The sequence below is a fragment of the Oncorhynchus keta genome, chromosome 35 (genome assembly GCF_023373465.1).
Source record: "Oncorhynchus keta strain PuntledgeMale-10-30-2019 chromosome 35, Oket_V2, whole genome shotgun sequence".
Lineage (NCBI taxonomy): Eukaryota > Metazoa > Chordata > Actinopteri > Salmoniformes > Salmonidae > Oncorhynchus > Oncorhynchus keta.
Genome location: NC_068455.1, coordinates 2,394,595 through 2,417,070, shown reverse-complemented (window position 1 = coordinate 2,417,070; position 22,476 = coordinate 2,394,595). Strand labels below are relative to the sequence as shown.

Genomic DNA, 22,476 nt, shown 5'->3' with positions numbered 1-22,476 from the left:
CTTGTTACAAATGCACGACTATTGTCCCACGTTGATCAGGATGGGCGGGGGGGTTGATATGTTATAGAATATAATTTGATTCATTATAATTACTGGGGTCTGAGACTGTGGCCCCGTCCCATGTCAACCCTGGAAATGGCCAGCCAGAAGGGAGCTTACCCAACCACTCTGTGGCTAGTAGAGGCAGAAGTGTGCTGAGCTGATCTGAAAGATTGATTGACAATGACAATTGATTTCTAATAATACAATCACTACAGATAGCTAGCTCGTTACACTATTTTCCTCAACATGTTTATCTGATCTTCTAACTAGCTAGTTGATTTTGTTCTAGCTCGCTCACACAAAGTAGGCTTTTGTCCTTTTCGCTGGTCTGCAGACTATATGATCATGATGCTGTGGCTTTAACATTTAACGGGACACTAGAACACACAACAACTAGCTATTGCAGATAGACATTTTCAGGAAAAGCAGCTCGTATAGCATGCAAATAAAATGAATATCATTGCATTGCTTCAACATCAGCAGCCAGATGAAGCAACGGATTGTCTTGATTCTACAGGGAGCTAGCCTATTCTCCTCAAAACATTATTAGCAAGCTATCTAACGTTAGCCATACTTGAGCAGAGATCTCAGCTTGCTAACTAGGCCAAGCCAACTAACTACACACCAAATATACACAGAGCAAACAAGTATTTTCCTACTGTTAGTCTCAATCAAATAACAAGTACATAGCTAGACACATCGCTCTGATACACAACGTAAGAACCACTAGATACAGGCAAGAGAAAAAGCCTCTAATGCTAGATAACCAGCCACACTGTAATGCCAATAGAAAAGCATCAGTACTGTTAGCGGTTATGCTATGTGGAAACACTTGTTTAATTATTTCATTCATCTTCTTCACCAACACCTTGTTGTCGCTTTCAAATTCTGTGAATATCACTTAGCTAGATAGCTATTAATTATCTCATTTAATCCATATTTAGCACAATAGAAACAAATCGGAAAAAAAGTCCTGAGCTTGTGTTCGTCTGTTTTTACTACCACAAAACGTTTGGTAACTGATTTTTTGATATAACTGATTTTGATATAACTGATAAGGTAACAGGTAACTGCCAAAACTCTGAGCGCACAGATTCCACATCTGCAAGTGTAGCTTTGATTCACAGAAGAAGATTCGCAAGTTTAGTAAATTAGTTGATTTCATTTTCAAATGTAGTTTGTACATTTTTATTGAATTTAATCACACATCACGTAACGCAAGGTTGCATTTATTCACAAAATAAGTTACATATTTGCAACTACAAAACTCAGGACACCCTTGCAACTCATCATCTACATGTATAATTCAATTATTATTCTACATCTGATCCAAGAGTCAATGCAGTGTTTTTACGTTACCTAGTTAGCACAACAGCTAGCTAGCGAATCATGTCAACCATTTAGCTAACGTTAGCCAGCTAGCTAATATTGGATCTATGGGCTGTGTACAGTTATGGAGAGTGAATTAAATGGTTTATTTGTCATCTTGCTAGATGGTTATATAGCTGTGGCCATCTGGTTAATATCAACATAGGCTTTCTACAACAATAGAGTCCTTAGGAGCAACTATCTTCATGGCTCCTGCAGCTAGCATGAAGCCAACCCTCACTTGTTTATTAGGATCCCCGATAGCTTTTGCAGAATCAGAAGCTACTATTCCCGACAAGTAACAAAACATTAGTAGACAAGGACAGTCACACAAAAATAAAAAAATACAAAGATATACAAACAATACAACTTAAAAACAATAAATGAAGCCAGTCAATCAGACAGCAGCTGAGAGTCAGAATTATGTACAGCCTTACATGGGCTAAAAATACTGTAGTTATTGTTATTTATTTTACCTTTATTTAACTAGGCAAGTCAGTTAAGAACAAATTCTTATTTTCAATGACGGCCTAGGAACATTGGGTTAACTGCCTGTTCAGGGGCAGAACGACAGATGTGTACCTTGTCAGCTCAGGGGTTTGAACTTGCAACCTTCCGGTTACTAGTCCCAACACTCTAACCACTAGGCTACCCTACCTTCCACTTTATGAGCAGGCAACACCGAAGAGGTCACACTTACAACCTACAAACCACGTGACATGAGCAGTCAAAGCAGGGCGTTATTAAACGGGTGGCAGGTAGCCTAGTGGTTAGAGTGTAGAGGGGGCAGGTAGCCTAGTGGTTAGAGTGTAGAGGAGGCAGGTAGCCTAGTGGTTAGAGTGTAGAGGGGGCAGGTCGTCTAGTGGTTAGAGTGTAGAGGAGGTAGGTAGCCTAGTGGTTAGAGTGTAGAGGAGGCAGGTCGTCTAGTGGTTAGAGTGTAGAGGGGGCAGGTAGCCTAGTGGTTAGAGTGTAGAGGAGGCAGGTCGTCTAGTGGTTAGAGTGTAGAGGGGGCAGGTAGCCTAGTGGTTAGAGTGTAGAGGGGGCAGGTAGACTAGTGGTTAGAGTGTAGAGGGGGCAGGTAGCCTAGTGGTTAGAGTGTAGAGGAGGCAGGTAGCCTAGTGGTTAGAGCGTAGAGGAGGCAGGTAGCCTAGTGGTTAGAGTGTAGAGGAGGCAGGTAGCCTAGTGGTTAGAGTGTAGAGGAGGCAGGTAGCCTAGTGGTTAGAGTGTAGAGGAGGTAGGTAGCCTAGTGGTTAGAGTGTAGAGGTGGCAGGTAGCCTAGTGGTTAGAGTGTAGAGGAGGCAGGTAGCCTAGTGGATAGAGTGTAGAGGTGGCAGGTAGCCTAGTGGTTAGAGTGTAGAGGAGGCAGGTAGTCTAGTGGTTAGAGTGTAGAGGCGGCAGGTAGACTAGTGGTTAGAGGTAGAGGTGGCAGGTAGTCTAGTGGTTAGAGTGTAGAGCGGCAGGTAGCCTAGTGGTTAGAGTGTAGAGGTGGCAGGTAGCCTAGTGGTTAGAGTGTAGAGGTGGCAGGTAGTCTAGTGGTTAGAGTGTAGAGGGGGCAGGTAGCCTAGTGGTTAGAGCGTAGAGGAGGCAGGTAGCCTAGTGGTTAGAGTGTAGAGGAGGCAGGTAGCCTAGTGGTTAGAGTGTAGAGGAGGCAGGTAGCCTAGTGGTTAGAGTGTAGAGGAGGCAGGTAGCCTAGTGGTTAGAGTGTAGAGGTGGCAGGTAGCCTAGTGGTTAGAGTGTAGAGGAGGCAGGTAGCCTAGTGGATAGAGTGTAGAGGTGGCAGGTAGCCTAGTGGTTAGAGTGTAGAGGAGGCAGGTAGTCTAGTGGTTAGAGTGTAGAGGCGGCAGGTAGACTAGTGGTTAGAGTGTAGAGGTGGCAGGTAGTCTAGTGGTTAGAGTGTAGAGGCGGCAGGTAGCCTAGTGGTTAGAGTGTAGAGGTGGCAGGTAGCCTAGTGGTTAGAGTGTAGAGGTGGCAGGTAGTCTAGTGGTTAGAGTGTAGAGGGGGCAGGTAGCCTAGTGGTTAGAGTGTAGAGGAGGCAGGTAGCCTAGTGGTTAGAGTGTAGAGGGGGCAGGTAGCCTAGTGGTTAGAGTGTAAAGGAGGCAGGTAGCCTAGTGGTTAGAGTGTTGAGGCGGCAGGTAGACTAGTGGTTAGAGTGTAGGGGCGGCAGGTAGACTAGTGGTTAGAGTGTAGAGGCGGCAGGTAGCCTTGTGGTTAGAGCGTTGGACTAGTAACCGAAAGGTTGCAAGATTGATTTCCTGTCGTTCTGCCCCTGAACAAGGCAGTTAACCCACTGTTCCTAGGCCGTCATTGAAGATAAGAATTTGTTCTTAACTGACATACCCAGTAAAATAAATAGAAAAAACAGTGGAGTTAGTTGAGACACATTTTTTCCAATGGAATCATACACAAACTTAATAATTTGACCAAATATTTAGGAAGAGGTCATCATTTCACGGAGTCTGTGAAGGAAGAAATCACATGGAAAAGTGGTTAGCAAGTTAGGTCCCAAAAAATAAATATATTTTTCACCAAGTCAAAGTCATTTGTGTTAGAGGTTTCGTGATGCTTGTATCTAAACCAAAGTAGATCATTTCATGATTGTTCTATACATCAGCTAGGGTCTCTGTAAGCTTCAATATGAGGTCGTAAACCTAGCATGGAAGTGCATCCTTGTAGCTGTGTGAGCTAATATAGCCTTGGGCTAAGTTGAGCTAATGGCCAAGAGGTAAATTGAGCCAATGGCCATGAGGTAAATTGAGCCAATGGCCATGAAGTAAATTGAGCCAATGGCCATGAGGTAAATTGAGCCAATGGCCATGAGGTAGATTTAGCCAATGTAAGTGTTTTCTTCCCCAGGCATTATCACTGGGATATGAGGTAACACCAAGGCCTTGCCTATGTAAAAATAATTACAAATATATACACTTAAGTACAAAGTGTATGGTAGGTGTTAAAGGCCTTATCTGAGAACATTGAATATAGTTTGCATAAGAATTTAGGTCTGTTGTAGGTAGAATTTAGGTCTGTTGTAGGTAGAATTTAGGTCTGTTGTAGGTAGAATTTAGGTCTGTTGTAGGTAGAATTTAGGCCTGTTGTAGGTAGAATTTAGGCCTGTTGTAGGTAGAATTTAGGCCTGTTGTAGGTAGAATTTAGGCCTGTTGTAGATAGGATTTAGGCCTGTTGTAGATAGAATTTAGGCCTGTTGTAAGATAGAATTTAGGCCTGTTGTAGGTAGAATTTAGGCCTGTTGTAGATAGGATTTAGGCCTGTTGTAGGTAGAATTTAGGCCTGTTGTAGGTAGAATTTAGGCCTGTTGTAGATAGAATTTAGGCCTAAATGTAAACTGAAAAGCACAATACATGATCTATAATATGATACATAAAGAATCTAGTTATTTTCTGAGTAAAACCCTGAAGTAAAATACAGTGATGTAAAGTACGAAGTAAAAATATCTGTACTTTACTGTTTATATTTTCGACAGTTTTTCCTTCACCACATTCCTCAAGAAAATGATGTACTTTTTACTCCATATATTACCCCTGACACCCAAAAGTACTCGTTACATTTTGAAAGCTTGGCAGGACAGGAAAATGGTCTTCATTCACAAACTAAACAGAGAACATCCCAATCATTCCTGGCAGTACAGCTCTGGTCTGGAGGACTCTGTAAACACATGCTTCATTTGTAAATGGAGAGTTGGAGAGTGCCCCTGGCTGTCTGTAAATTAAACAAAACAAGAACACGATGCTGTCTGGTTTGCTTAATATCAGGACTATGAAATTATTTATACTTTCACTTTTGATACTTATGTATATTTTAGCAATTACATTTACTTTTGATAATTAAGTATATTTAAAACCAAGTACTTTGACTTTTACTTGAGTCATTTTCTATTAAGGTATCTTTACATTTACTCAAGTATGACAATTGGGTACTTTTTAAACCACTGGTAAATTCGGATCCACTCATTTCTTCATGCTCTCTCTCTCTCTCTCTCTCTCTCTCTCTCTCTCTCTCTCTCTCTCTCTCTACGCTGAAAGTGGCGCCCTCTAGTGTTGCCTCCAAATGACTGCATCTGTCTTGTCACCTGATCGAATCCAGGAAGCAAAGCGCAACAAGCCCTGCAATCTGGCATCCCTGTCGTTATCGACAGAGAAAGACTAACTAGATCGATATCTTAGTTCATTAAGTCACACAGCGACACCATGGTTCAATGTTTCCTGATCCATACCGTTAACCCGGTAAGCACTCTGGCCCCCGGGGAGAGCCGCGTGCTCTACTCCCGTGTGTTTGGACCGGAGGAGGGCGCGCTGACCGGGGCGGACAGTGAACTGGGACCGGAACAGAGGCGGCTTCTGCAAAATGAGAAGGTAGCGGTGGTGGCGAGGTGAGCGACGGTCCTGGAACTAGAAATACAGTGTTGTTGTTTTGACATACAGGCGAGGCCACTAACGTGACAATCCTGTAACGTCAAATATGAACGTGAGCTTCTTTGAATGCACAATACTGTAAGTAGGTCAACGTCAACAGTAGTGCACTATATAGGGAATAGGGTCCTGGTCAACAGTAGTGTTCTATATAGGGAATAGGGTCCTGGTCAACAGTAGTGTTCTATATAGGGAATAGGGCCCTGGTCAACAGTAGTGTACTATATAGGGAATAGGGCCCTGGTCAACAGTAGTGTACTATATAGGGAATAGGGTCCTGGTCTACAGTAGTGTTCTATATAGGGTCCTGGTCTACAGTAGTGTTCTATATAGGGTCCTGGTCAACAGTAGTGTTCTATATAGGGAATAGGGTCCTGGTCAACAGTAGTGTTCTATATAGGGAATAGGGTCCTGGTCAACAGTAGTGTTCTATATAGGGAATAGGGTCCTGGTCAACAGTAGTGTTCTATATAGGGAATAGGGCCCTGGTCTACAGTAGTGTACTATATAGGGAATAGGGCCCTGGTCAACAGTAGTGTACTATATAGGGAATAGGGTCCTGGTCTACAGTAGTGTTCTATATAGGGTCCTGGTCTACAGTAGTGTTCTATATAGGGTCCTGGTCAACAGTAGTGTTCTATATAGGGAATAGGGTCCTGGTCAACAGTAGTGTTCTATATAGGGAATAGGGCCCTGGTCTACAGTAGTGTACTATATAGGGAATAGGGCCCTGGTCAACAGTAGTGTACTATATAGGGAATAGGGTCCTGGTCTACAGTAGTGTTCTATATAGGGTCCTGGTCTACAGTAGTGTTCTATATAGGGTCCTGGTCAACAGTAGTGTTCTATATAGGGTCCTGGTCTACAGTAGTGTTCTATATAGGGCCCTGGTCAACAGTAGTGTACTATATAGGGAATAGGGTCCTGGTCTACAGTAGTGTTCTATATAGGGAATAGGGTCCTGGTCTACAGTAGTGTTCTATATAGGGTCCTGGTCAACAGTAGTGTTCTATATAGGGTCCTGGTCTACAGTAGTGTACTATATAGGGAATAGGGTCCTGGTCAACAGTAGTGTACTATATAGGGTCCTGGTCAACAGTAGTGTTCTATATAGGGTCCTGGTCAACAGTAGTGTACTATATTGGGAATAGGGCCCTGGTCTACAGTAGTGTTCTATATAGGGAATAGGGTCCTGGTCAACAGTAGTGTTCTATATAGGGAATAGGGTCCTGGTCAACAGTAGTGTTCTATATAGGGGGTCCTGGTCTACAGTAGTGTTCTATATAGGGAATAGGGTCCTGGTCAACAGTAGTGTTCTATATAGGGAATAGGGCTCTGGTCAACAGTAGTGTTCTATATAGGGAATAGGGTCCTGGTCAACAGTAGTGTTCTATATAGGGAATAGGGTCCTGGTCAACAGTAGTGTTCTATATAGGGAATATGGCCCTGGTCAACAGTAGTGTTCTATATAGGGTCCTGGTCTACAGTAGTGTTCTATATAGGGTCCTGGTCAACAGTAGTGTTCTAATAGGGTCCTGGTCAACAGTAGTGTTCTATATAGGGTCCTGGTCAACAGTAGTGTTCTATATAGGGTCCTGGTCTACAGTAGTGTTCTATATAGGGAATAGGGTCCTGGTCAACAGTAGTGTTCTATACAGGGAATAGGGTCCTGGTCAATAGTAGTGTTCTGTATAGGGAATAGGGCCCTGGTCAACAGTAGTGTACTATATAGGGAATAGGGCCCTGGTCAACAGTAGTGTTCTATATAGGGTCCTGGTCTACAGTAGTGTTCTATATAGGGAATAGGGCCCTGGTCAACAGTAGTGTTCTATATAGGGAATAGGGTCCTGGTCAACAGTAGTGTTCTATATAGGGTCCTGGTCTACAGTAGTGTTCTATATAGGGAATAGTGTCCTGGTCTACAGTAGTGTACTATATAGGGAATAGGGCCCTGGTCAACAGTAGTGTTCTATATAGGGTCCTGGTCTACAGTAGTGTTCTATATAGGGAATAGTGTCCTGGTCTACAGTAGTGTACTATATAGGGAATAGGGCCCTGGTCAACAGTAGTGTTCTATATAGGGTCCTGGTCTACAGTAGTGTTCTATATAGGGAATAGGGCCTGGTCTACAGTAGTGTTCTATATAGGGAATAGGGTCCTGGTCTACAGTAGTGTTCTATATAGGGAATAGGGTCCTGGTCTACAGTAGTGTTCTATATAGGGTCCTGGTCTACAGTAGTGTTCTATATAGGGAATAGGGTCCTGGTCTACAGTAGTGTACTATATAGGGAATAGGGTCCTGGTCTACAGTAGTGTTCTATATAGGGAATAGGGTCCTGGTCTACAGTAGTGTACTATATAGGGAATAGGGTCCTGGTCTACAGTAGTGTTCTATATAGGGAATAGGGTCCTGGTCTACAGTAGTGTACTATATAGGGAATAGGGTCCTGGTCTACAGTAGTGTTCTATATAGGGAATATGGTCCTGGTCTACAGTAGTTTTCTATATAGGGAATAGGGTCCTGGTCTACAGTAGTGTACTATATAGGGAATAGGGTCCTGGTCTACAGTAGTGTTCTATATAGGGAATAGGGTCCTGGTCTACAGTAGTGTTCTATATAGGGAATAGGGTCCTGGTCTACAGTAGTGTACTATATAGGGTCCTGGTCAACAGTAGTGTTCTATATAGGGAATAGGGCCCTGGTCAACAGTAGTGTTCTATATAGGGAATAGGGTCCTGGTCTACAGTAGTGTTCTATATAGGGAATAGGGTCCTGGTCAACAGTAGTGTTCTATATAGGGAATAGGGTCCTGGTCTACAGTAGTGTTCTATATAGGGAATAGGGTCCTGGTCTACAGTAGTGTTCTATATAGGGAATAGGGTCCTGGTCAACAGTAGTGTTCTATATAGGGAATAGGGTCCTGGTCTACAGTAGTGTTCTATATAGGGAATAGGGCCCTGGTCAACAGTAGTGTTCTATATAGGGAATAGGGCCCTGGTCAACAGTAGTGTTCTATATAGGGTCCTGGTCAACAGTAGTGTTCTATATAGGGCTCTGGTCAACAGTAGTGTTCTATATAGGGCTCTGGTCTACAGCAGTGTTCTATATAGGGAATAGGGCCCTGGTCTACAGTAGTGTTCTATATAGGGTCCTGGTCTACAGTAGTGTTCTATATAGGGAATAGGGTCCTGGTCTACAGTAGTGTTCTATATAGGGAATAGGGCCCTGGTCTACAGTAGTGTTCTATATAGGGCTCTGGTCTACAGTAGTGTTCTATATAGGGTCCTGGTCTACAGTAGTGTTCTATATAGGGAATAGGGTCCTGGTCAACAGTAGTGTTCTATATAGGGCCCTGGTCTACAGTAGTGTTCTATATAGGGAATAGGGTCCTGGTCAACAGTAGTGTTCTATATAGGGTCCTGGTCTACAGTAGTGTTCTATATAGGGAATAGGGTCCTGGTCAACAGTAGTGTACTACATAGGGTCCTGGTCTACAGTAGTGTTCTATATAGGGTCCTGGTCTACAGTAGTGTTCTATATAGGGTCCTGGTCTACAGTAGTGTTCTATATAGGGTCCTGGTCTACAGTAGTGTACTATATAGGGAATAGGGTCCTGGTCTACAGTAGTGTTCTATATAGGGAATAGGGCCCTGGTCAACAGTAGTGTTCTATATAGGGAATAGGGCCCTGGTCAACAGTAGTGTTCTATATAGGGAATAGGGTCCTGGTCTACAGTAGTGTTCTATATAGGGTCCTGGTCTACAGTAGTGTTCTATATAGGGTCCTGGTCTACAGTAGTGTTCTATATAGGGAATAGTGTCCTGGTCTACAGTAGTGTACTATATAGGGAATAGGGCCCTGGTCAACAGTAGTGTTCTATATAGGGTCCTGGTCTACAGTAGTGTTCTATATAGGGAATAGGGTCCTGGTCTACAGTAGTGTTCTATATAGGGAATAGGGTCCTGGTCTACAGTAGTGTTCTATATAGGGTCCTGGTCTACAGTAGTGTTCTATATAGGGAATAGGGTCCTGGTCTACAGTAGTGTACTATATAGGGAATAGGGTCCTGGTCTACAGTAGTGTTCTATATAGGGAATAGGGTCCTGGTCTACAGTAGTGTACTATATAGGGAATAGGGTCCTGGTCTACAGTAGTGTTCTATATAGGGAATAGGGTCCTGGTCTACAGTAGTGTACTATATAGGGAATAGGGTCCTGGTCTACAGTAGTGTTCTATATAGGGAATAGGGTCCTGGTCTACAGTAGTGTTCTATATAGGGAATAGGGTCCTGGTCTACAGTAGTGTACTATATAGGGAATAGGGTCCTGGTCTACAGTAGTGTTCTATATAGGGAATAGGGTCCTGGTCTACAGTAGTGTTCTATATAATAGGGTCCTGGTCAACAGTAGTGTTCTATATAGGGTCCTGGTCTACAGTAGTGTACTATATAGGGAATAGGGTCCTGGTCAACAGTAGTGTACTATATAGGGTCCTGGTCAACAGTAGTGTTCTAATAGGGTCCTGGTCAACAGTAGTGTACTATATTGGGAATAGGGCCCTGGTCTACAGTAGTGTTCTATATAGGGAATAGGGTCCTGGTCAACAGTAGTGTTCTATATAGGGAATAGGGTCCTGGTCAACAGTAGTGTTCTATATAGGGTCCTGGTCTACAGTAGTGTTCTATAGGGGTCTGGTCAAGTAGTGTACTACATAGGGTCCTGGTCTACAGTAGTGTTCTATATAGGGTCCTGGTCTACATAGTGTTCTATAGGGTCCTGGTCTACAGTAGTGTTCTATATAGGGAATAGGGCCTGGTCTACAGTAGTGTACTATATAGGAATAGGGTCCTGGTCTACAGTAGTGTTCTATATAGGGAATAGGGCCCTGGTCAACAGTAGTGTTCTATATAGGGAATAGGGCCCTGGTCAACAGTAGTGTTCTATATAGGGAATAGGGTCCTGGTCTACAGTAGTGTTCTATAGGGAATAGGGTCCTGGTCCTGGTCTACAGTAGTGTTCTATATAGGGAATAGGGTCCTGGTCTACAGTAGTGTTCTATATAGGAATAGGGCCTGGTCAACAGTAGTGTTCTATAGGGTCCTGGTCTACAGTAGTGTTCTATATAGGGAATAGGGTCCTGGTCTCAACAGTAGTGTTCTATATAGGGAATAGGGTCCTGGTCTACAGTAGTGTTCTATATAGGGTCCTGGTCTACAGTAGTGTTCTATATAGGGAATAGGGTCCTGGTCTACAGTAGTGTACTATATAGGGAATAGGGTCCTGGTCTACAGTAGTGTTCTATATAGGGAATAGGGTCCTGGTCTACAGTAGTGTACTATATAGGGAATAGGGTCCTGGTCTACAGTAGTGTTCTATATAGGGAATAGGGTCCTGGTCTACAGTAGTGTACTATATAGGGAATAGGGTCCTGGTCTACAGTAGTGTTCTATATAGGGAATAGGGTCCTGGTCTACAGTAGTGTTCTATATAGGGAATAGGGTCCTGGTCTACAGTAGTGTACTATATAGGGAATAGGGTCCTGGTCTACAGTAGTGTTCTATATAGGGAATAGGGTCCTGGTCTACAGTAGTGTTCTATATAGGGTCCTGGTCAACAGTAGTGTTCTATATAGGGTCCTGGTCTACAGTAGTGTACTATATAGGGTCCTGGTCTACAGTAGTGTACTATATAGGGTCCTGGTCAACAGTAGTGTTCTATATAGGGTCCTGGTCAACAGTAGTGTACTATATTGGGAATAGGGCCCTGGTCTACAGTAGTGTTCTATATAGGGAATAGGGTCCTGGTCTACAGTAGTGTTCTATATAGGGAATAGGGTCCTGGTCAACAGTAGTGTTCTATATAGGGAATAGGGTCCTGGTCTACAGTAGTGTTCTATATAGGGAATAGGGTCCTGGTCAACAGTAGTGTTCTATATAGGGAATAGGGCTCTGGTCAACAGTAGTGTTCTATATAGGGAATAGGGTCCTGGTCAACAGTAGTGTTCTATATAGGGAATAGGGTCCTGGTCAACAGTAGTGTTCTATATAGGGAATATGGCCCTGGTCAACAGTAGTGTTCTATATAGGGTCCTGGTCTACAGTAGTGTTCTATATAGGGTCCTGGTCAACAGTAGTGTTCTATATAGGTCCTGGTCAACAGTAGTGTTCTATATAGGGTCCTGGTCAACAGTAGTGTTCTATATAGGGTCCTGGTCTACAGTAGTGTTCTATATAGGGAATAGGGTCCTGGTCAACAGTAGTGTTCTATACAGGGAATAGGGTCCTGGTCAATAGTAGTGTTCTGTATAGGGAATAGGGCCCTGGTCAACAGTAGTGTACTATATAGGGAATAGGGCCCTGGTCAACAGTAGTGTTCTATATAGGGTCCTGGTCTACAGTAGTGTTCTATATAGGGAATAGGGCCCTGGTCAACAGTAGTGTTCTATATAGGGAATAGGGTCCTGGTCAACAGTAGTGTTCTATATAGGGAATAGGTCCTGGTCTACAGTAGTGTACTATATAGGGAATAGGGCCCTGGTCAACAGTAGTGTTCTATATAGGGTCCTGGTCTACAGTAGTGTTCTATATAGGGAATAGTGTCCTGGTCTACAGTAGTGTACTATATAGGGAATAGGGCCCTGGTCAACAGTAGTGTTCTATATAGGGTCCTGGTCTACAGTAGTGTTCTATATAGGGAATAGGGCCCTGGTCTACAGTAGTGTTCTATATAGGGAATAGGGTCCTGGTCTACAGTAGTGTTCTATATAGGGAATAGGGTCCTGGTCTACAGTAGTGTTCTATATAGGGTCCTGGTCTACAGTAGTGTTCTATATAGGGAATAGGGTCCTGGTCTACAGTAGTGTACTATATAGGGAATAGGGTCCTGGTCTACAGTAGTGTTCTATATAGGGAATAGGGTCCTGGTCTACAGTAGTGTACTATATAGGGAATAGGGTCCTGGTCTACAGTAGTGTTCTATATAGGGAATAGGGTCCTGGTCTACAGTAGTGTACTATATAGGGAATAGGGTCCTGGTCTACAGTAGTGTTCTATATAGGGAATATGGTCCTGGTCTACAGTAGTGTTCTATATAGGGAATAGGTTCCTGGTCTACAGTAGTGTACTATATAGGGAATAGGGTCCTGGTCTACAGTAGTGTTCTATATAGGGAATAGGGTCCTGGTCTACAGTAGTGTTCTATATAGGGAATAGGGTCCTGGTCTACAGTAGTGTACTATATAGGGTCCTGGTCAACAGTAGTGTTCTATATAGGGAATAGGGCCCTGGTCAACAGTAGTGTTCTATATAGGGAATAGGGTCCTGGTCTACAGTAGTGTTCTATATAGGGAATAGGGTCCTGGTCAACAGTAGTGTTCTATATAGGGAATAGGGTCCTGGTCTACAGTAGTGTTCTATATAGGGAATAGGGTCCTGGTCTACAGTAGTGTTCTATATAGGGAATAGGGTCCTGGTCAACAGTAGTGTTCTATATAGGGAATAGGGTCCTGGTCTACAGTAGTGTTCTATATAGGGAATAGGGCCCTGGTCAACAGTAGTGTTCTATATAGGGAATAGGGTCCTGGTCAACAGTAGTGTTCTATATAGGGCTCTGGTCAACAGTAGTGTTCTATATAGGGCTCTGGTCTACAGTAGTGTTCTATATAGGGAATAGGGCCCTGGTCTACAGTAGTGTTCTATATAGGGTCCTGGTCTACAGTAGTGTTCTATATAGGGAATAGGGTCCTGGTCTACAGTAGTGTTCTATATAGGGAATAGGGCCCTGGTCTACAGTAGTGTTCTATATAGGGCTCTGGTCTACAGTAGTGTTCTATATAGGGTCCTGGTCTACAGTAGTGTTCTATATAGGGAATAGGGTCCTGGTCAACAGTAGTGTTCTCCCTGGTCTATAGTGTTCTAGGGAATAGGGTCCTGGTCAACAGTAGTGTTCTATATAGGGTCCTGGTCTACAGTAGTGTTCTATAGGGAATAGGGTCCTGGTCAACAGTAGTGTACTCTAGGGTCCTGGTCTATAGTGTTCTAATAGGGTCCTGGTCTACAGTAGTGTTCTATATAGGTCCTGGTCTACAGTAGTGTTCTATATAGGGTCCTGGTCTACAGTAGTGTTCTATATAGGGAATAGGGTCCTGGTCAACAGTAGTGTTCTATATAGGGAATAGGGTCCTGGTCAACAGTAGTGTTCTATATAGGGAATATGGCCCTGGTCAACAGTAGTGTTCTATATAGGGTCCTGGTCTACAGTAGTGTTCTATATAGGGTCCTGGTCAACAGTAGTGTTCTATATAGGGTCCTGGTCAACAGTAGTGTTCTATATAGGGTCCTGGTCAACAGTAGTGTTCTATATAGGGTAGCTCAGGGTCATGGCGCTGGTAACGCCAGGGTAGTGGGTTCTATACATAGAATGTATGCACACATGACTGGTCCTGGTCAAAAGCAGTAGTGTATATTATTATTATTATATTATATAGGGTCCTGGTCTACAGTAGTGTTCTATATAGGGAATAGGGTCCTGGTCAACAGTAGTGTTCTATATAGGGTCCTGGTCAACAGTAGTGTTCTATACAGGGAATAGGGTCCTGGTCAACAGTAGTGTTCTATATAGGGAATAGGGCCCTGGTCAACAGTAGTGTACTATATAGGGAATAGGGCCCTGGTCAACAGTAGTGTTCTATATAGGGTCCTGGTCTACAGTAGTGTTCTATATAGGGAATAGGGCCCTGGTCAACAGTAGTGTTCTATATAGGGAATAGGGTCCTGGTCAACAGTAGTGTTCTATATAGGGTCCTGGTCTACAGTAGTGTTCTATATAGGGAATAGTGTCCTGGTCTACAGTAGTGTACTATATAGGGAATAGGGCCCTGGTCAACAGTAGTGTTCTATATAGGGTCCTGGTCTACAGTAGTGTTCTATATAGGGAATAGGGCCCTGGTCAACAGTAGTGTTCTATATAGGGAATAGGGTCCTGGTCAACAGTAGTGTTCTATACAGGGTCCTGGTCTACAGTAGTGTTCTATATAGGGAATAGGGTCCTGGTCTACAGTAGTGTTCTATATAGGGAATAGGGTCCTGGTCTACAGTAGTGTTCTATATAGGGAATAGGGTCCTGGTCTACAGTAGTGTTCTATATAGGGTCCTGGTCTACAGTAGTGTTCTATATAGGGAATAGGGTCCTGGTCTACAGTAGTGTACTATATAGGGAATAGGGTCCTGGTCTACAGTAGTGTTCTATATAGGGAATAGGGTCCTGGTCTACAGTAGTGTACTATATAGGGAATAGGGTCCTGGTCTACAGTGGTGTTCTATATAGGGAATAGGGTCCTGGTCTACAGTAGTGTACTATATAGGAATAGGGTCCTGGTCTACAGTAGTGTTCTATATAGGGAATAGGGTCCTGGTCTACAGTAGTGTTCTATATAGGGAATAGGGTCCTGGTCTACAGTAGTGTACTATATAGGGAATAGGGTCCTGGTCTACAGTAGTGTTCTATATAGGGAATAGGGTCCTGGTCTACAGTAGTGTTCTATATAGGGTCCTGGTCAACAGTAGTGTTCTATATAGGGTCCTGGTCTACAGTAGTGTACTATATAGGGAATAGGGTCCTGGTCAACAGTAGTGTACTATATAGGGTCCTGGTCAACAGTAGTGTTCTATATAGGGTCCTGGTCAACAGTAGTGTACTATATTGGGAATAGGGCCCTGGTCTACAGTAGTGTTCTATATAGGGAATAGGGTCCTGGTCAACAGTAGTGTTCTATATAGGGAATAGGGTCCTGGTCAACAGTAGTGTTCTATATAGGGAATAGGGTCCTGGTCTACAGTAGTGTTCTATATAGGGAATAGGGTCCTGGTCAACAGTAGTGTTCTATATAGGGAATAGGGCTCTGGTCAACAGTAGTGTTCTATATAGGGAATAGGGTCCTGGTCAACAGTAGTGTTCTATATAGGGAATAGGGTCCTGGTCAACAGTAGTGTTCTATATAGGGAATATGGCCCTGGTCAACAGTAGTGTTCTATATAGGGTCCTGGTCTACAGTAGTGTTCTATATAGGGTCCTGGTCAACAGTAGTGTTCTATATAGGGTCCTGGTCAACAGTAGTGTTCTATATAGGGTCCTGGTCAACAGTAGTGTTCTATATAGGGTCCTGGTCTACAGTAGTGTTCTATATAGGGAATAGGGTCCTGGTCAACAGTAGTGTTCTATACAGGGAATAGGGTCCTGGTCAATAGTAGTGTTCTGTATAGGGAATAGGGCCCTGGTCAACAGTAGTGTACTATATAGGGAATAGGGCCCTGGTCAACAGTAGTGTTCTATATAGGGTCCTGGTCTACAGTAGTGTTCTATATAGGGAATAGGGCCCTGGTCAACAGTAGTGTTCTATATAGGGAATAGGGTCCTGGTCAACAGTAGTGTTCTATATAGGGTCCTGGTCTACAGTAGTGTTCTATATAGGGAATAGTGTCCTGGTCTACAGTAGTGTACTATATAGGGAATAGGGCCCTGGTCAACAGTAGTGTTCTATATAGGGTCCTGGTCTACAGTAGTGTTCTATATAGGGAATAGTGTCCTGGTCTACAGTAGTGTACTATATAGGGAATAGGGCCCTGGTCAACAGTAGTGTTCTATATAGGGTCCTGGTCTACAGTAGTGTTCTATATAGGGAATAGGGCCCTGGTCTACAGTAGTGTTCTATATAGGGAATAGGGTCCTGGTCTACAGTAGTGTTCTATATAGGGAATAGGGTCCTGGTCTACAGTAGTGTTCTATATAGGGTCCTGGTCTACAGTAGTGTTCTATATAGGGAATAGGGTCCTGGTCTACAGTAGTGTACTATATAGGGAATAGGGTCCTGGTCTACAGTAGTGTTCTATATAGGGAATAGGGTCCTGGTCTACAGTAGTGTACTATATAGGGAATAGGGTCCTGGTCTACAGTAGTGTTCTATATAGGGAATAGGGTCCTGGTCTACAGTAGTGTACTATATAGGGAATAGGGTCATGGTCTACAGTAGTGTTCTATATAGGGAATATGGTCCTGGTCTACAGTAGTGTTCTATATAGGGAATAGGTTCCTGGTCTACAGTAGTGTACTATATAGGGAATAGGGTCCTGGTCTACAGTAGTGTTCTATATAGGGAATAGGGTCCTGGTCTACAGTAGTGTTCTATATAGGGAATAGGGTCCTGGTCTACAGTAGTGTACTATATAGGGTCCTGGTCAACAGTAGTGTTCTATATAGGGAATAGGGCCCTGGTCAACAGTAGTGTTCTATATAGGGAATAGGGTCCTGGTCTACAGTAGTGTTCTATATAGGGAATAGGGTCCTGGTCAACAGTAGTGTTCTATATAGGGAATAGGGTCCTGGTCTACAGTAGTGTTCTATATAGGGAATAGGGTCCTGGTCTACAGTAGTGTTCTATATAGGGAATAGGGTCCTGGTCAACAGTAGTGTTCTATATAGGGAATAGGGTCCTGGTCTACAGTAGTGTTCTATATAGGGAATAGGGCCCTGGTCAACAGTAGTGTTCTATATAGGGAATAGGGCCCTGGTCAACAGTAGTGTTCTATATAGGGTCCTGGTCAACAGTAGTGTTCTATATAGGGCTCTGGTCAACAGTAGTGTTCTATATAGGGCTCTGGTCTACAGCAGGTCTACAGTAGTGTTCTATATAGGGAATAGGGTCATGGTCTACAGTAGTGTTCTATATAGGGAATAGGGTCCTGGTCAACAGTAGTGTTCTATAGGGAATAGGGTCCTGGTCTACAGTAGTGTTCTATATAGGGAATAGGGCCCTGGTCAACAGTAGTGTTCTATATAGGGAATAGGGCCCTGGTCTACAGTAGTGTTCTATATAGGGTCCTGGTCTACAGTAGTGTTCTATATAGGGAATAGGGCCCTGGTCTACAGTAGTGTTCTATATAGGGCTCTGGTCTACAGTAGTGTTCTATATAGGGTAGGGCCTGGTCTACAGTAGTGTTCTATATAGGGTCCTGGTCAACAGTAGTGTTCTATATAGGGCCTGGTCTACAGTAGTGTTCTATATAGGGAATAGGGTCCTGGTCAACAGTAGTGTTCTATATAGGGTCCTGGTCTACAGTAGTGTTCTATATAGGGAATAGGGTCCTGGTCAACAGTAGTGTACTACATAGGGTCCTGGTCTACAGTAGTGTTCTATATAGGGTCCTGGTCTACAGTAGTGTTCTATAATAGGGTCCTGGTCTACAGTAGTGTTCTCTATAGGGTACTGGTCTACAGTAGTGTACTATATATGGAATAGGGTCCTGGTCTACAGTAGTGTTCTATATAGGGAATAGGGCCCTGGTCAACAGTAGTGTTCTATATAGGGTCCTGGTCTACAGTAGTGTACTATATAGGGAATAGGGTCCTGGTCTACAGTAGTGTTCTATATAGGGAATAGGGCCCTGGTCAACAGTAGTGTTCTATATAGGGAATAGGGTCCTGGTCTACAGTAGTGTTCTATATAGGGTCCTGGTCTACAGTAGTGTTCTATATAGGGAATAGGGTCCTGGTCTACAGTAGTGTTCTATATAGGGAACAGGATGCCAGATGGGAGAAAACATTCCCCCTGTGTTATGTTCTGCCTTCACAAGGCTATACATTCCTACCGCCAGCGGGCGAGGGGAGTTTGCAATTCAAGACGTGATTTGCATTGCTGGGTGGTAGCCCACACTCATAGCATAATCTACACATATATCAACATAAGTAGTAGCCCACACTCATAGCATAATCTACACATATATCAACATAAATGGTAGCCCACACTCATAGCATAATCTACACATATATCAACATAAGTGGTAGCCCACACTCATAGCATAATCTACACATATATCAACATAAGTAGTAGCCCACACTCATAGCATAATCTACACATATATCAACATAAGTAGTAGCCCACACTCATAGCATAATCTACACATATATCAACATAAGTAGTAGCCCACACTCATAGCATAATCTACACATATATCAACATAAGTAGTAGCCCACACTCATAGCATAATCTACACATATATCAACATAAGTGGTAGCCCACACTCATAGCATAATCTACACATATATCAACATAAGTAGTAGCCCACACTCATAGCATAATCTAATCACATATATCAACATAAGTAGTAGCCCACACTCATAGCATAATCTACACATATATCAACATAAGTAGTAGCCCACACTCATAGCATAATCTACACATATATCAACATAAGTAGTAGCCCACACTCATAGCATAATCTACACATATATCAACATAAGTAGTAGCCCACACTCATAGCATAATCTACACATATATCAACATAAGTAGTAGCCCACACTCATAGCATAATCTACACATATATCAACATAAGTAGTAGCCCACACTCATAGCATAATCTACACATATATCAACATAAGTAGTAGCCCACACTCATAGCATAATCTACACATATATCAACATAAGTGGTAGCCCACACTCATAATCTACACATATATCAACATAAGTGGTAGCCCACACTCATAGCATAATCTACACATATATCAACATAAGTGGTAGCCCACACTCATAATCTACACATATATCAACATAAGTGGTAGCCCACACTCATAGCATAATCTACACATATATCAACATAAGTGGTAGCCCACACTCATAATCTACACATATATCAACATAAGTGGTAGCCCACACTCATAATCTACACATATATCAACATAAGTGGTAGCCCACACTCATAGCATAATCTACACATATATCAACATAAGTGGCGACAGGAAGTAGGCACGCTGCTGGCTTGATGTTGAAAAAAGCGGCTTGCCTCCAACTAGCAGCTGTTGTGTGGTGGCCGGTAGGGAGGAGGGCTGCTGCTTGATAGAGTTGGCTATCGCTGGCTCCCTGTGAATGACACGATGGGCGAAAAAGCTGTCGCTCGACTACTGTTTGGACACCGGCTCTCCCGAGGGCTTGTTGCTAACTGTCTGTGTCGACCAAACTATCTCTCTCTTTCCATAATACCATCTCTGTCTCTCAGGCAGGTGTGGAGTACAGTGACCCAGTCCGGTGTTGCTCATGCCAGGTGTTGCTAGCAGGTATAATAACTCTCTCTCTCTCTCTCTACTCCATCCCTCTCTCTACTCCATCCCTCTCTCTACTCCATCCCTCTCTCTACTCCATCCCTCTCTACTCCATCCCTCTCTACTCCATCCCTCTCTCTACTCCATCCCTCTCTACTCCATCCCGCTCTCTACTCCATCCCGCTCTCTACTCCATCCCTCTCTCTACTCCATCCCTCTCTCTACTCCATCCCTCTCTCTACTCCATCCCTCTCTCTACTCCATCCCGCTCTCTCTACTCCATCCCTCTCTCTACTCCATCCCTCTCTCTACTCCATCCCTCTCTCTACTCCATCCCTCTCTCTACTCCATCCCTCTCTCTACTCCATCCCGCTCTCTACTCCATCCCTCTCTCTACTCCATCCTTCTCTCTACTCCATCCCTCTCTCTACTCCATCCCTCTCTCTACTCCATCCCTCTCTCTACTCCATCCCTCTCTCTACTCCATCCCTCTCTCTACTCCATCCCTCTCTCTACTCCATCCCACTCTCTACTCCATCCCTCTCTATTCCATCCCTCTCTCTACTCCATCCCGCTCTCTACTCCATCCCTCTCTCTACTCCATCTCCATCCCTCTCTACTCCATCCCTCTCTATTTCCATCCCTATCTCTACTCCATCCCTCTCTCTACTCCATCCCTCTCTCTACTCCATCCCTCTCTCTACTCCATCCCTCTCTCTACTCCATCCCTCTCTCTACTCCATCCCTCTCTCTACTCCATCCCTCTCTCTACTCCATCCCTCTCTCTACTCCATCCCTCTCTCTACTCCATCCCTCTCTCTACTCCATCCCTCTCTCAGGCAGGTGCGTAGTGCAGTGACCCTGTCCCGTGAGGCGTCAGGCCGGGTGTTGGTAGAGACCGTACTGGGAGAGGAGCTGGTGGCTCTCCAAGAGGCTGACAGCGGGGTTCAGCGGCTGGGGAGGGGAGACCCCTGGGCTGGGGAGAGGAGTGCTCTGTGGCTGGGGGTCCAGAGCCTAGCCTTCACCCTGGTCACTGAGCCCCATGAGAACCTGCTTCTGGCTGAGGGGACCCTGAAGAGCATCACCAGACACTGTCTGGAACATCTACGCATGCTGGGGACGGGGAGTGAGGTGAGAGATGTGGGTCCTAGCCTTCACCCTGGTCACTGGGTCCTAGCCTTCACCCTGGTCACTGGGTCCTAGCCTTCACTCTGGTCACTGGGGCCTAGACTTCACCCTGGTCACTGGGGCCTAGCCTTCACCCTGGTCACTGGGTCCTAGCCTTCACCCTGGTCACCCTGGTCACTGGGGCCTAGCCTTCACCCTGGTCACTGGGTCCTAGCCTTCACCCTGGTCACCCTGGTCACTGGGGCCTAGCCTTCACCCTGGTCACTAGGTCCTAGCCTTCACCCTGGTCACCCTGGTCACCCTGCTCACTGGCTCCTAGCCTTCACCCTGGTCACTGGGGCCTAGCCTTCACCCTGGTCACTGGGTCCTAGCCTTCACCCTGGTCACCCTGGTCACCCTGCTCACTGGCTCCTAGCCTTCACCCTGGTCACTGGGGCCTAGCCTTCACCCTGGTCACTGGGGCCTAGACTTCACCCTGGTCACTGGGGCCTAGCCTTCACCCTGGTCACTGGGTCCTAGTCTTCACCTCTGGTCACTGGGGCCTAGCCTTCACCCTGGTCACTGGGTCCTAGCCTTCACCCTGGTCACCCTGGTCACCCTGCTCACTGGCTCCTAGCCTTCACCCTGGTCACTGGGGCCTAGCCTTCACCCTGGTCACTGGGGCCTAGACTTCACCCTGGTCACTGGGGCCTAGCCTTCACCCTGGTCACTGGGTCCTAGTCTTCACCCTGGTCACTGGGGCCTAGACTTCACCCTGGTCACTGGGGCCTAGCCTTCACCCTGGTCACTGGGGCCTAGCTTTCACCCTGGTGACTGGGTCCTAGCCTTCACCCTGGTCACCCTGGTCACTGGGGCCTAGCCTTCACCCTGGTCACCCTGGTCACTGGGGCCTAGCCTTCACCCTGGTCACTAGGTCCTAGCCTTCACCCTGGTCACCCTGGTCACCCTGCTCACTGGCTCCTAGCCTTCACCCTGGTCACTGGGGCCTAGCCTTCACCCTGGTCACTAGGTCCTAGCCTTTACCCTGGTCACCCTGGTCACCCTGCTCACTGGCTCCTAGCCTTCACCCTGGTCACTGGGGCCTAGCCTTCACCCTGGTCACTGGGTCCTAGCCTTCACCCTGGTCACTGGGGCCTAGACTTCACCCTGGTCACTGGGTCCTAGCCTTCACCCTGGTCACTGGGGCCTAGACTTCACCCTGGTCACTGGGGCCTAGCCTTCACCCTGGTCACTGGATCCTAGCCTTCACCCTGGTCACCCTGGTCACTGGGGCCTAGCCTTCACCCTGGTCACTAGGTCCTAGCCTTCACCCTGGTCACCATGGTCACCCTGCTCACTGGCTCCTAGCCTTCACCCTGGTCACTGGGGCCTAGCCTTCACCCTGGTCACTAGGTCCTAGCCTTCACCCTGGTCACCCTGCTCACTG

The 22,476-nt window shown here is 45.1% G+C and overlaps 1 protein-coding gene across 1 annotated transcript in view; it reads left to right on the top strand.

The window, feature by feature from the left end:
• The first annotated feature begins 5,479 nt into the window (after window positions 1-5,479).
• ap5s1 (adaptor related protein complex 5 subunit sigma 1) overlaps window positions 5,480-22,476 on the top strand; it is a 28,080-nt gene continuing 11,083 nt past the window's right edge. The window contains exons 1-2 of the mRNA XM_052495925.1: window positions 5,480-5,794; window positions 20,762-21,053. Of these exons, the coding sequence (XP_052351885.1) occupies window positions 5,613-5,794; window positions 20,762-21,053 (474 nt within the window). The 5' untranslated portion in view covers window positions 5,480-5,612. The remainder of the gene's footprint in view (window positions 5,795-20,761; window positions 21,054-22,476) is intronic.